At 32.9% G+C, this 16,062-nt stretch overlaps 1 protein-coding gene across 1 annotated transcript in view; it reads right to left on the bottom strand.

Annotated features, from left to right (window-relative positions):
- LOC115882710 (leucine zipper putative tumor suppressor 2 homolog) overlaps positions 1-16,062 on the bottom strand; it is a 155,545-nt gene that overhangs the window by 21,811 nt on the left and 117,672 nt on the right. Inside the window, exon 4 of the mRNA XM_030900933.1 lies at positions 723-855. Coding sequence (XP_030756793.1) covers positions 723-855 — 133 coding nt within the window. The remainder of the gene's footprint in view (positions 1-722; positions 856-16,062) is intronic.

Below are 16,062 nucleotides of genomic sequence, written 5' to 3'. Positions count from 1 at the left end.
ATCGCTTTCTGAGCACTGGCTCGTAATCTGTTGTCGTGAAGGGTTTTAAGCCTATGGATTTCTCTTTCCCATACCTGGAAATAAAATTCTAAATTATATTGAGGAAAAAATACCATCTGAAGATACTAAACCTTTTCTTTTTCTTGATAGACTCGAAATATGACTTGTTCATTGTGCTCCATGGTTTGTCTGAGGTAGGCCAGCTCAGAATCTCGATCTCTGAGGGCTGCCTCCAGCTCAGACACGCCAGAATCGCTAGGTGAGGGAGTAAGATCTAGAAGGCTCTCTACGTTGGACGTTGATAATCTGTATGAGCCTTTATGTCTAAAATTTATGCAAAAATAAATAAGCTTCAACAAACACTGAATTTTACTTACAATAATAGTCCATCCAAATGGTTGTGAGGGCTTTTCCTCACACTCTCCAAACTGTCGTACCCGATCAACTTATGGCTGTGAGGTATAGATGGCAACGAGCTCATGGCTAAAGGAGGTGAGGAATTGGTTGAAGTACAAGAAGATCGGATCTTCCTATCCAGAGAATAATTCTGGATGGTTGGTGTCCTATGTAGATCACTTGTACCTAAAAATTGACAAATTTAGTTAAAGTTGGAGAACTTTTGATGCTGATGATAATGCTAAGTTGTTTGGTGTTTTGTGGAACCCTTTTTTAAAGTAATGATTAATAAATGGTATTAAAACTAGTGTTTTAAGGCAACTTACTTCCATATAGCGTTAGTCTGGAACCAGGCCTGGTTAAAATGGGCGTGGAACTGTACCTATCACTGAACCTCGAGGATGGAGTCATATTTGGTACTGATGGTTTGAATGCTATGGGACGAATAACCACTTTACCCTGAAAATAATATATAGTATTATTAATTAAAAGGACTATCGTTGAAGGATATTCACTATAAAAGAAAAAGTCGTTCTTCTTTACAGGGTTGTTCACCACATACAACACGGAGTATTGTAGCTAAACGATTATATTTTTACAAATTGTAAGTTTTGGGACTATTAGAGCTACAATTTAAAAATAATTTTACAAGATACAGAGTTTCCCAAACAAGTAAAAAATATTATAGTTGTTTTTTTTTAACGAAACACCCTGTATATTATTCTATTTTTAGATTCTACGATTGAAATAAAGGAAAATTTGATTAAGGTTTATCACACTTAAACCTTGCCTTTTTTGAAATATTTTCAATTTTGTGAAATTGCAGTAAAAAAATTAAGGCTTCATTTCTCGAAAGGTATTAAAGGTTTTAATACTAAATATTTACTGAAGTTTATTTATTGATCAGATATTGTGTAGAAATAATAAAAATTATACTACCTTATACAGAGTATCCAAAAATTTATATTAAATAATTACTAGCTTTAACGGCAATAACTTATTTAATTTTAATCGGAACACCCTGTATATGTTACGATTTTAAGATGTACAATTTAATTTTGTATCAAATTGTATTATACCATTTTTTACCCGTCTCTCCAAGTTTTCGTAGAAAATGCTTTTTCTTATAATTTAGACCTCATTTATCACTATACCCATGGAATATTGACATTTTAGATTTTTTAAAGCAACATATGTACAAAATGTACAGGTGGTAAAAATAATAATATTGCAAGCCCATTTGTTTACAACAAGAAAACTATTATATTTAAATCTTTGTAAAAGAATATACCAATTAAATATACCACCATTATTTCCGCCAAAAAATTAGTTAATTACATACTTAATTTATTTTTTAATTAATAAATTATTCTAAGTAAATGTGGATTTGACTCAGAAATCAATATAATAATAAGTTATGTAGTAATAATAAGTTATATTGTTGTAAATAAGCATTCGTCAAAAAATGAAAAAAAAATTGTAAAGAGTTACTTCTTTTTACCACACTGTCTAATACACATACAAAATTCAGTTTTTTAGCATTTGGAGCAGTTATATTATTAATCAACGTAAATAGTCAATTAATGTATTTTGAATACTGGGATCATATTAATTGGTCCTCTTTAAAAAAAATATTCAAGTTTTTTTTTATTTTTTAATGAAATAAGCGAACTATATCGACAATATTAGTATCTGTATTCTTTGAAAATTTGTTACATCTTTAAAAATAATCTAAAATGTCAATATTCCATGGATATAGTGATAAATGAGGTCTAAATTATAAGAGAATACATTTTCTACGAAAAGTTGAAGACATAGGTAAAAAATGGTATAATACAATTTGATAGATAATTAAATTGTGCATCTGATTCTCGTAAAATATACAAGGTGTTCCGTTTAAATTAAACAAGTTATTGCCGTTTAAATCTAGTAATTATTTAATATAAATTTTAGACACTCTGTATAACTGTCGTAACCCTGTATGTTTCTGATATGATCACATTTTGTACAGATTCTTTAACGCATAATCGTTGGCTCTAATCTTAAAAAATGTTAAAATAAGAGCAAAAAAATCTCTGTAATGAGTTTAAGAAATTTCTTAAGATTTTGGTGACTCGTTTTTTTTGTGTTTTTTTTTGGAATGGTTTTGGTACTGAAATTCCGCACTCTCTTTTACAATGACCGTTGTTCCTTTAATTGAACGAACAGCACCGGCTTAAATTTATTGGTTTGTTGGGCCTTTGAGTGCAAGATTTTTAACGAGGTGGAATATAATTAAAGACTGCTACATGGTACCCAGTGGTTTTATAAAGAATCTTTCGCTAACCGTCTACAAAACGGTTTTTTCCTGTTATTTTATTTCAAAAAAATATTTTTCATCATGTCATCATCATCATCATTTTTAGCATATTCAACCATTTTCCCATTTTCAATTATGGTGTATATAGCCTCCCTCACCACATATTTAGATACTCTTTCTTTAGATAAAGAGGCATTCTAGATTTGAGTATGATTGAGTTTCTTCCATAAGTACCCCGGAAATACTAAGTATAAAAATATACATATCTTTATGTAACAGAAGTATGGCGAAAAATCTTCATAGTTTAATGAAATACTATAATCATTAAATACACTTTTTTAATTAATAAATGACAGCCTAGAATTTTTCTGTTTATATCTGGCTTGTATATCTTGGGTATTTTTGTTTTATAAGTAAAGTTTGTATATTTATATTATTTGTTTATATGGCTGTTATTTTTAGGAATATGTTTGTAGTATGTAGTATAAAATTAAAAATTAAAACTCTTTAGTTGCTCCTTAGTTGCAAAATATAGTTATTTTAAATACAAGACCGAAAAGATTAATTAATGTCGGAAGCCGATAATGCAATTTTATCGTCGTTTATAAAACAATATTTTTTCCATAGCAATTACGTTTTAAAAAATGTACAGAAATTATTATTTCAGAAGAATTTATTACGAGTAGAAAAAATATTGTGTTGAGTTGGCGTTGGTTTCTATGTAATTTGACAAATAAATAAAGCTGTCTCTTTAGTTGTCAGTTTTGAGTCAATATTTTTTAATTCTCTTTCGTGTTGATTGCTGATTGAATTGGAGCCAGAAATGGCTCAAAACGAAATAATTAAACTACCAACAGATATTCAGGCTGAGGCGACAAACGCCATATCCATACTAAACTGCCCGTCAAATTAAATACCGCAGCGACTTTTTTACTCATTTTCAACGAGTTGTAACTTTGAAAAAAATGGACCGATTTTGTTGATATTTTTTGCATATTAAAGATCGTTTTTCGTAGATTGATCTGATTTTTCTAAATTTTGTATGAGATTTAGTTTTCTATGTTATATAGGGTGTGAAAAAAAGGAATGTAATTTTTGTAATTTTTGTGTTGCTGCCATTTTGCCAAAGAAAAAATTTAACTAGAATTATAAGTTCTGGGTATAGCTAAGACTAATATCTCGGGGCGTATTTGGAACTTTTACGATAACTCATCTGGAATAAAAGATAATCAATTTTTACTCTAACTTGTATTTTTTCTACCTTTCTTAAGAGATATGCTAACAAAACTGAAATTAACTTTATAATGTAGGAACATGTTACATAAAAAGTGAATGTGAGTTTTACATTATTCATCAATACCGCGTAGGTCCGCCTCATACCCGCAGAAGTTCGGCTGTTCTTCTAGGCATACTATCCACCAAGTTCCTGATAAAATCCTGGGGAATAGATTCCCATTCGATAGGCAATCGCCAATTCTTCCACATTCAAAAATTCTTGCTCGTTCTTGTTTTTAAGCACTTTAAGTTGCAGCTAAACTACAAATTTTTAGACACAAAAAAAGAGTTTTTACAAAAATATCAAATACGTGTCGAGCTTTTATATTAACCTTGTGGGCTGTTAAGTTCAGAATATTAAAAAAATAATTTATACTTTTTCGCTGGTCGTATTTTTAAGAGATCCTGTATTAAACTGCGTTAGTTAAATCATTTTTTTTTTAATTTCACATTGTAAAAGTAACGAATATCCTACAATTTTAAAGTTAATTTCAGTTTTGTAAACTAATATCTCGGGACGTATTTGGAATTTTTACGATAACTCATCTGGAATAAAAGATAATCAATTTTTACTCTAACTTGCATTTTTTCTCTTAAGAGATATGCTAACAAAACTGAAATTAACTTTAAAATTGTAGGATATTCGTTACTTTTACAATGTGAAATTAAAAAAAATGATTTAACTAACGCAGTTTAATACAGGATCTCTTAAAAATACGACCAGCGAAAAAGTATAAATTATTTTTTTAATATTCTGAACTTAACAGCCCACAAGGTTAATATAAAAGCTCGACACGTATTTGATATTTTTGTAAAAGCTCTTTTTGTGTCTAAAAATCTGTAGTTTAGCTGCAACTTAAAGTGCTTAAAAACAAGAGCGAGCAAGAATTTTTCAATGTGGAAGAATTGGCGATTGCCTATCGAATGAGAATCTATTCCCCAGGATTTTATCAGGAACTTGGTGGATAGTATGCCTAGAAGAACAGCCGAACTTCTGCGGGTATGAGGCGGACCTACGCGATATTGATGAATAATGTAAAACTCACATTCACTTTTTATGTAACATGTTCCTACATTATAAAGTTAATTTCAGTTTTGTTAGCATATCTCTTAAGAAAGGTAGAAAAAATACCAGTTAGAGTTAAAATTGATTATCTTTTATTCCAGATGAGTTATCTTAAAAATTCCAAATACGTCCCGAGATATTAGTCTTATGCCGGAACCGCACATGCGGCATTTGGCGATCTCCGATCAGGGCTTCGCCGATTTCCTATGTGTGTGGATGGAGAAGTCGGAGTTCGGCGACTCGATCGGCGACGAGAACGAGCGCTCGTTTCTATGTTGTTGCTATCAGAGCCCGCATGTGTGGATGGAAAGGCGAAGTAGTTGACGAGCGCTCGGAGTTCGCTAAATGCCGCATGTTCGGTTGCGGCATTAGCTACACCGAGAACTTATAATTCTAGTTATTTTTTTTGGCAAAATGGCAGCAACACAAATATTACAAAAGTTACATTCCTTTTTTTCACACCCTGTATATCATAGAAAACTAAATCTCATACAAAATTTAGAAAAGTCAGATCAATCTACGAAAAACGATCTTTAATATGCTAAAAAAATCAACAAAATTGGTTTATTTTTTTCAAAGTTACAACTCGTTGAAAATGAGTAAAAAAATCGCTGTGGTATTTAATTTGACGGGCAGTTTACTTCCATTTAAATCCCGAATAACTTATGAAAAGGGATACAAAAAAAATTCAAAAATGGAAGTAATTAAAAAATGTGCGAGAAGAAATAAAGTTTTTAACCTATCCTCGCTGTTAAAGTATCATTTAATCTACCGTTGCGGTTAAAGTACTATTTTATCTACTATTTTTGATAGATATAAGGCAAATTTAACAGCTGATATGGAAAAAAATACCTATAAAATTCTATTTAAAAAACTAAACCTGTATTAGAAAAAATATACTGTTTAAATAGATTTAATTAGTTAATTGAAGTAAAATAAAAAATATTTCTGTTTTTTTTTATTATTTATATTTTATATTATATTTCTGTTTATATTTATTTTAATAAAAAATATTTCTGTTATATTTTATTTATTTATTATTTTATTATTCTTCAATTAACATACTGCTTTAGTACTTTAGCAAATATTAAATCAAAAGCTACACATACCTAAGTGTGTAGGTTATAGGGCAATAAAAGCTTCAATAAATTAAAGAGCCGTCTATATGTAGGTAATTAAGCATCAATTATCGGCTATGTAAGTACACGTACAATAGTTAGAGCAGTGTATTGTAATTAACATCCGGTTAGCGAATGCTCTTTCAGTATATTCATTCATAAAATATATCAGCCGATTTGTTTTTGTTACCTTAGTTAAAGAGGTTTTCTTTGAATTAGAAACGTAACTCGGTATGGAAAAAAATATTGTTTTCAGAGCCGGATCTACCTAAGGGCTGTTTGGGCTGCAGCCCAGGGCCCCGAGGTTGCAAGGGCCCCCCAAAAACAATAGGCGATAATTTGAATTTAAAAAAAATCTAAATTAAAATAAACTACCATAATTTTTAATTACTGCACTCATTACAAAGTATTCACGTATTCAAATGCAACGATTATCTCGTTCACTGTTTATTTATCAGAAAACTATCAAGTTCATTGTTTATTTTCATTCATTATTTACAATAATGTCTGGTCGAAAGTATAAAAGTGGCTGAGAAACGCAAATTACAGCTAGATTGAGAAAAAGAAAGAAAAAAATGTGCAAAAATTGGGACTTTTTTCAAATCAAAACATAAAAACGAGGACGAACTCGCTGAAAATTCATCAACAAGCGCCAAGGAAGGGATCTTATCTGAAGAGAATCTATTTGAAGGAAGTAGCAAATCGCAACACCAAGAAAAAAAGACAAATGATGAAAATGTGCAAAGTTTTGACTACCAGCAACCCTCTGATCAAACGGAAACGATACTGGTGTTCAGCGACAGGATGGTAACACAAACACGGAGACAGAGACACGGATTTAGAGAATACCTATTAATTTTGAGTTTGAGAAATATGTTGACGTGGGCTTGTGGCCAGAATTGCTAAATAATGATTTAATGACATCCTCTCACATAAAATGACTGACTTTCAAAATAAAAATCCAAAAAATATATATTCAGCTTCTATAAAGAAATACAAGGAACAAAACAGAGCATTTTCAAATAGCCATTTCACTAAAAAATGAAAAATGGTCAATCACTGGAAAGATCTTGGCTAACATATTCAACCAGTGTTTGTGCTGTTTTTTGTTTGCCTTGCAAACTTTTTTTTTAAACCTCTTCTCAATACACGACTGGAATTTCTGATTGGAAACACATAGGAACTTGTTTAGAAACCCACGAAAATTCTAATGAACATAAGAAATCAATGTTAGTGTGGTTGAACAGAAAATAAATCTGTTTTAGGCAAGCAGCTTCAGGAGTAATTAAGAAAAGAAATATATTATTATCAGAATGTCCAAAAACGGGTAATTGTAGTGGTAAAATTTTTGAGTATAAGAGGCTTAGCATTTAGAAGTTCCGAGGAAGTATTTGGTTCTCCACATAATGGTAGTTTTATGAGGAGTCTGGAGCTATTGGCAGAGTTCGATCCATTCATTCGTGAACACATTGAATATCGGGAGCTGCCACCAAAACCGATAATATCGTACTTATCAAAAACACACAAAGACACAAAATATTATTCAACTGTGATGGATTCTACACCAGATCTGTCTCACAACTTGCATTGTATTACGATACTGTTTTCGGGGAAAAGTATATGAAAGATATGTAGCCTTCATTAAAATTAGTAGTCATACTGCCTTACATTTATTTAATATTCTACAAGACTTTATAGAAACAAATGGATTACTACTGAGGGGGAAATCTTATGACAACGCTGCCAATATGGCGGGTCACTACAATGTTTTTTGACATGGCTATAATTGAGTACTTAGGTAGGACCCTAAGTAGTTTCAGCCCAGGGCCCCACAAATTCACGATCCGCCTCTGATTGTTTTATACACGACGATAAAACTGCATTATCGTCTCCCGAAATTAATTCACTCGCGATTTCATCGCTCGTGAATTAATCTTTTCGGTCGACGATAAAATACCATTTTATCGTCTTGTATAAAAAATAGGCTGTACTTAAACTGCCGTTAAACGGTAGCTTACTAAAATGCCGTTAATAGGTATGACGTCATTGATGTGACGCACTTGACGGCTTTATGAAATATAGAAATTTTATAAGGACTAACCAACGCTATCGACCCCATCAAATAACCAACTTAACCAACGCAACTAACCTCGGCACTGATAAAAAAATATAAAAAACAAATATAAATTAGTAAAAACCAACCAACCCCACCAAATAACCAACTAACCAATGAATTAACACCCTTCAAATAATCACGTTAACCAACCTGCCAAATAACTAAACCAATACACCAAAAAAGAAAAAAAAATATATAAAAAAGTATTGGTCGGCGTGAGATTTGAACCACGGACCATTCGCTCACGAAGCGATAGCCTTAGCCACGGAGCCATAGGTGCTCTTGCAAGATGCTTATAGCCGGGCATTGCTTTCCGGCGAAATGAACGACGTCACAATATTTATTAACGGCATTTTAGTAGGCTACCGTTTAACGGCTATTTAAGTACATCGTAAAAAATAACTATAACTCAATGAAATTTTAATAAAAAAAGAAAAGATGTTTCCTCTTCTTATTCTTCTACTTTTCTATTTATTTGAGATCTGTCGATCAGTTTTAAGATTGCCTCTGTATGAGTTCTTAAGAGGTGGACTGCCAACTGTCTTTCCAGCTTTTTGGAGGTGTTCCAGGTTGTCTCTTATCCACTGGTTTCCCTGCCAGAGCTATGTGTGGTAACCTATTTTCTTCCTAACTCGAAGAGCCCCATTATTTCATGATATTTTGACAACGTTTCGTGCACTATAAAACCCCATCATCAATGGCGCAAAAATCGTACGATTTAAATGAAATTTGGTATGTCGATTGATTGGACCAAGTCCAACTTAACAGTGTACGACACGTGTCACTGTGACTGTTAGTTTTGACGTAAGAAACGTCAAAAGTTGATGTTCGATCGCGACCAAATTTTGTAGGTAGGCTATGTGAGCGACGGTGCACACGGCCCCACCCTGCAAAGTTGGATACTACGTTTCGTTTATATCTTCATCAGGGTGGGACCAAGATTGATTTGATATTGAAGAAAAATGTGGGTCGATTTCGGCATAATTGGGGACGGGCTACAGGATAACGCCCTCGACGTTTCGAACCGATGCCTCTAAATGGACGAAATCATCAGGATTTTTTTTAATTATGGGTCGATTGGAACCAAACTCGACACGTGGATAGAGGAACTCGAATGGAGTCGTCAGACGGACAGACGGTCATTTTAATACAAATTTTGTGAAAGCGACTCAAATTATTCATTCATTTTTAATTTATTACTTTTTCAATGTTTCAAACTACATTTTTTCATACAAGTCCTTCAAATTCTTCAGTCTAATAGCTGGTAGTAAGAAGTTTCACTCCAAATATGCACACACACAATTTTTTTGTGAAACCAAATAATTTTAATAATGTAGTTTCGTGCAATTCTTACGAATTAATTGATTTAAAATTTACACGCCCTGTATAGCTTCTTTTTTACTAACTCTGAGACGTGAATCCTGATAACGGAAACCGCCAAAACACTTATTTATTTAAATAAATCGCAGTGTTCAGTTATCCAAATCCGGGTTAACGTTTTTGTCTGAACTAATATTTGCACTGATTGGAGACACGGTAAATTTACAGAGAAAATTGCTTTTAAAATAACCAGTAGACAAACATCCCGTATGTATGTGCGCGAAGAAAATAATATATGATATATCGTCATATCGTCAGCTCTAAGTATGGGTTATCATGTTTATTTTTTTTTTAGTGGCGAAGATCTCAGAAATAAGATTTGTATAAAGCCCTGATGGCTATACATAACGCTTTACTTACTTTACAACTATAATACTAATATATAAAATCCTTAAGTGACTGACTCACTGATTAATCACGATCCTGCTCAAACCACTCAACGTAAGAAGCTCAATTTTGGCATACAGGTTGATTCTAGGGTGTAGAGGTTCGATAAGAAGGGATTTTTCGAAATTCCAGTTCCAAGAGGGTGAAACCACCCCTCAAATATTACAATATTTTTTATTTAAAAAACGGTCAAGTTTCCGAAAAACGCTTAAACACGTATATTTTATTTTGTTTTTTTACATATTTTAAGATTTTTTAAAAATCATACAGGGTGTTCCGGAAAATCTGGTCATTGATTAATCACGATCCTGTTTAAAGCGCTTGATGTAAAAAGCTGACTTTTGGAAAACGGATTGATTTTAGGGTGTAGGTTCGATAAGAAGGGATTTTACGAAACTCGAATTCTAAGGGGGTGAAACCACCCCTTAAATATTAGAATATTTTTTATTTAAAAACCAGTAAGTTTATCGGAAAAACTCTTAAACACGTATGTTTTATTTTGTTGTTTTACATATTTTAAGATTTTTTATACATTTATACAGGGTGTTTCATAAAATATGACCATTGAGTAATCACGATTCTGCTTAAACTGCTTGACGTTTAAAGCTGATTTTTGGTAAACGGATTGACTGTGGGGTGTAGAAGTTCGATAAGGAGGGGTTTCTCGAATCTCAAATTCCAAGAGGGTGAAAACGCCCCTCAAATATTACAATATTTGTTATTTAAAAAACGGTTAATCTTTCGGAAAAACGCTCGGACAAGCATAATTTATTTGTTTATTTTTACATATTTTGAAATTTTTTAAAAAATCATACAGGGTGTTCCAAAAAGTTGGGTAATTGATTAACCACGATTCTACTTAAACTGCTTGACGTAAAAAGCTTATTTTTGGCAAACGGATTTATGAAAAGTCAAATTCCAACGAGATGAAACTACCCCTCAAATATTACCATGTTATATAATAATATCGCCATATTGTTTTTCCTCATGCTGACATAAATGTGAGAAAATTTTATCCAGTTTGTATGTTAATGGAAATTCTTGCTTTGCTTTATCATCACCATTACAAATGATTAATTCGACGCGAACGAAGTCGATAAACGAAGAAACGATAAAGTAAATTTTTCTACACGAATTTATTCAGATATCCTTTATGTTTAAGAAAACATAGCAAAGTATTAATAAAGTTATATTCACTCTAGTTTTTTACCACTTTTCGTATATAATGTTTTTAACCAAAGTTTTTTAGTAATTAAGAAATAGATTGGCAACACCGCAGTGTGCTTTAAATAAAGACAGTGTACTATAGCATAATTTTATGCCGAATCCAGTTAGTCTACAGAAAATTAAACTTGCTTTAAATAAAAAAAGTCGTAGAAAATCTCTGATAGAGATAATAATATAAAAATATGTCATTATATATTTTTTCCGCATTTCTTCCCATCAGAAGATTTTCAGATACAGAAGAATTGTTACCTACACGAAATGTGAAAATATTCTGTTTTCAAGCAAGTTTTTACTCGATGATAATTTATTTTATTTTATTGTGAACTCATATTTTCCTAAATACATATCTGTGAAACTATGGCGAGTGCCACGTCTATACTTTGCCTAGTTAATAGCGGCTACGGAGGCGGGAACAAGGTCATATAAAGTGGCAGAAAAAGAACAAAGGATTTGACAAGGAGTAAAACTACTAGTTTCCTTATACTATGCTATTAATATGTGAAAAATATATTAATATCACATGTTGAGTAAATTTCTCTTATTGTTCTGAAGTCCACTATTTTACAATCTACTTTCTATATTACGATCAATTAAGATAATTAAATATGATTTTGTGATCTAATCTATTAATAAGTATGCACTCAAAAGTGACTGTAAGATGTCAGACACAGTTTTTTTCAATTTTTTTAATTACTAACAAGAATTTTTTCCGCTAATTAAACAAAAGATAAATACATATATTTACATATTTTTTATAACTCCATTCCACGGATAAACCATAATTATTTATTTATTTACCTATAACAGAAAAAAAAACTATGTTACTTTATAATGTACAAAATTAGCATGGAAAACACATAAAAACCACTCTGTATAGACTATTCCCTCTGTTATGTTATTTTTTAAATAAACAATGTATGGCAGATTCATTCAGTATAAAAAATATTCACCATTTTATTTAAAAAATACAATTTTAATATAAAAATCTATTTGAATTATTGAGATTGATGAAATTGAATGGAAATCTTCAATAAGAAAGCTCTAAGTCACCCTGTATTTCATATTCCATATTTCATATTTCATATATAAGGAAGAAAACATCAATATAACACAAAAACACATAAACACATAAATTTTTTGAATTTTTTTTTAGTTTTTAGTTAAAAACTATGTAAAAAACATAATTTCTTGATAATATGGCAACATACATAGGTATTAAATTAAATTTGTAAGAAAGAAAATCCAGAAAAGATCCAGTGGTTCTCAAAATTTTAGCAAAAAATCATTTTTTTTTGGAAATTTTCAAAGTAAAATAACTCCGTTATTTTGGATTTATTTGAAAAACAATAAAAAAAATATGTTTCTTTTATCGAGATCTACCACCCCTTAAAATACTTGTACTTATTTCTGGGACACCCTGTTTGCTACCAGTCATGACCTGGTCATATGAAACCTGGACACTTACTTAAAATCAACATCAAAAAAAACTGCAGGTAACACATATTCTTATTTTGAGTCTAATTTTAACTATTTATTATCCAAATTATTAACTCTGAATTTAAGTAAGGTAACTTCTCTATTTTGAGCTTTTATTTTCAACCTGTAGATAAAACCGAGAAAATTACAAGTACTATTTTCCGTGTCTATCTCAGCTGAAGATGAAGAAAACGAAAAAAAGAATACTAAAACCATTTATTCCGAAGTACCCGTAGATCACTGGCAAAGATATATGGAAACTACTTTGCTACAATGATTTGGCTGCGTTCCAAGATCAGTAACCGACGCACCTGTCGGGCGATCGAGGCTATTTTCGATCTTCCTACTTAACCTAGACAACATAAAATTTGTATCTGTATAGGGTGTTCCATTTTCGTGAGTTTAAGGGGATTCTCGTTTATGAGTAGAGATACAAAGACGCGGGTTTCACCACAGTTTAAGATTATTCTGTAAGCTGTGACCACAGTTTAAGATTATTCTGTAAGCTGTGACATCACTGTGATATTTTTTTATGAAGTAAAGATGGTATACACAAATTTGTCATGGCCTTCTTAGTTCATGAAATACAAGGCTAATTTGAAATTGTTGTATTTTTCGACCCCCATTGCACAATTTACCTCTAAACAAAAGTGCTTCGTTTGTCCGCTAGAGGGCATCAAATTTAAAAAAAGCACATTTTTTCATATACGCACAACCAAACTTATATGGAATCATCTTTTATCAAAAAAATAAACAAAATGGTGTGCAAGATATCCTGGATTGTTTCGACGAGCTCTAACCCTTCTTTTGAGCTAGTCCCACAAGTGTTCGATAGGGTTTAGATCTGGTGAACATGCAGGTCAGTCCAAAACTATGACACCTTCCGTTTCAAGACATTCTTTAGTCACTCTGCTGGTATGGGGAGGTGCACTATTGTACAAGAAATTAAGATTATCCCCAATTGCAGCTCTCCAAAGACTAACGATTAGTCAACGTAATCAACTTATCTCCGACCTGTTAAAGTTTGTTGAAGTGGTAACAATGGAGTTTTTTCTCCCAGTATAATACCTCCACAGAACATTACAGTTCCTCCTTTATATCTTGGTACAAATTTGGCAGCCTGAAGTCTCGCTCGTCGTCCTGGAGCTCTGAGAACCCGAATTCGATGATTATCTGATCTTAGGCCAATTCTTGTCTCTTCCGAAAAAAGAACATTTTGCCAATTCTCAGTTGTCCAATTTTGATGTTGAAGGCATCAATTTAGCCGGTGAATTTTATTTTGCCGAGATAACTGTGGGATCCGTAACTCTCTCCTACTGTAATATCCTCGAGCACGAAGCCTTTTTCTTATGGTTTCCGCTGAAACGTTCACCCCTGTAGCTGCCAGAAGTTGTCTTTGTAGCTCGGGATGAGAAACATTGGGATTTATTCTAGCCATTTGGCACATAAGACGGTCTTGTTGTTCAGTTGTGACTCTTTGACGACTTTGTCTGGGCATGTTCTTGTGTGTTCCTAATGCCAAGTACCTTGTACGAGGCATGTTTTTTAAGTAAGTACCGTTTTAGAATTTAAAAAAAAACGTGCAAAGATATCGCAATAATTTTATTTTTACATGAAAGCCTGTACCTTAATCTACTTTTCTGCATAATTTCCGTGAATATTGAGGCACTTGTCATAACATGGCACCAGTTTTTCAATACCCTCCTCATAAAATTCTGCCGCCTGACTGGTTAACCACTGTATCACAACTGTTTTGACTTCGTTATCGTCTTGAAGACGCTGACCGCCCAGGTGTTTCTTCAAGTGCAGGAATAAATGGTAGTCACTGGGCGCCAGATCAGGGCTGTATGGAGGATGATCTAGAGTTTCCCATTTAAAAGATTTGATGAGATCTTTGGTCCGATTAGCCACATGTGGACGGGCATTATCATGCAGCAAAACAATACCCTTACTCAACTTGCCACGTCTTTTGTTTTGGATTGCACGGCGCAGATTGTTCAATGTCTCACAATAAGATGCTGCCTTGACTGTCTCATTACGAGGCAGAAACTCCACTAGCAATACTCCTTTTCTGTCCCAAAAAACTGCACATGATTCTCCGGGCAGAAATTGTTTGCTTAAACTTCACTGTTTTGGGTGATGATGAATGTCGCCATTCCATGGACTGTTGTTTCGATTCTGGTGTTTCGTAGGCCACCCATGTTTCGTCACCAGTAACAATTTTGTCTAAAAAATCTTCACCTTCATTGTGGTACTGCTCAAGGAAAGTCAATGCACTGCCTAAACGTTGGGTTTTGTGCAAATCCATCAACATTTTCGGAACCCAACGTGAACACAATTTCCGGTAATTCAAGTTCTCGGTCACAATGCGATACAAAACACTACGAGAACATTGAGGAAAGTAGTCGCACAATGATGAAATTGTAAAGCGTCTGTTTTCTTTCACCTCTTTGTCCACTTTCTGCACCGAATCTTCATTAACGACCGAAGGACGCCCACTCCGTTCTTCATCATGCACATTTGTGCGGCCATCTTTAAATGCTCTCACCCTTTTCCTTACCATTCCATCACTCATAATGGTTTGTCCGTAAACTTCACAGATCTCACGATGAATATCGATCGGTTTTACGCCTTTAGCACTAAGAAATCGTATGACAGCCCGTACTTCACAATCGGCGGGGCTCACGATTGTCGGAGGCATCTTAAACACTCAATAAACAACATATACAATGAAGAATCAGATGTACTGGCGTCTGTGCATTAGAGATGGGCAAAAAGTAACCGGTTTTTGAATAAGTGGTATTTTCGTTTAAAAATAACCGGTTGTTTAAAGGTAGTTTTTTTCACCAGTTAACCTAATAACCTTGACAGACAATACGTAAAATAACCTATAGGCGGTTATTCGAAGAAGCGAACAGCACGGATCTTCCAGATATTACGACGTTTAACGGGAGATTACGCTCACGCTCAAAAAACGAAAATATATGACGTCAAACATCAAATGTCAAAATTAAATCAGGCATCAGGCGAACCCTGATGATAATAAAATAAACAACGGTTAAATGGCTAAATTATATTCAGGCCGTAAAACAAAGTACTAATGGCATAGACTACTACTAGCCACCAGCTAGCCAAGTGATACCAACCTAACTTCAAATAGATTCTCTAAATTCTATATTTAAATTTTAACCGACTTTAACGGATTTTCAACGGTTCTTCAAAAGTTTTCCATGGTTTCGCCCAGTTTCACCCACGTTTCACCGTAAATATATTTTATTTGTTTGTCTCTCTTGAAGCTTAGACTAAAGAATACAAAATTGAA

This window comes from Sitophilus oryzae, unplaced genomic scaffold, assembly GCF_002938485.1.
Source record: "Sitophilus oryzae breed Bouriz unplaced genomic scaffold, Soryzae_2.0 scaffold_179_pilon_pilon, whole genome shotgun sequence".
Lineage (NCBI taxonomy): Eukaryota > Metazoa > Arthropoda > Insecta > Coleoptera > Curculionidae > Sitophilus > Sitophilus oryzae.
This window is presented reverse-complemented; position numbering and strand designations above follow the sequence as displayed.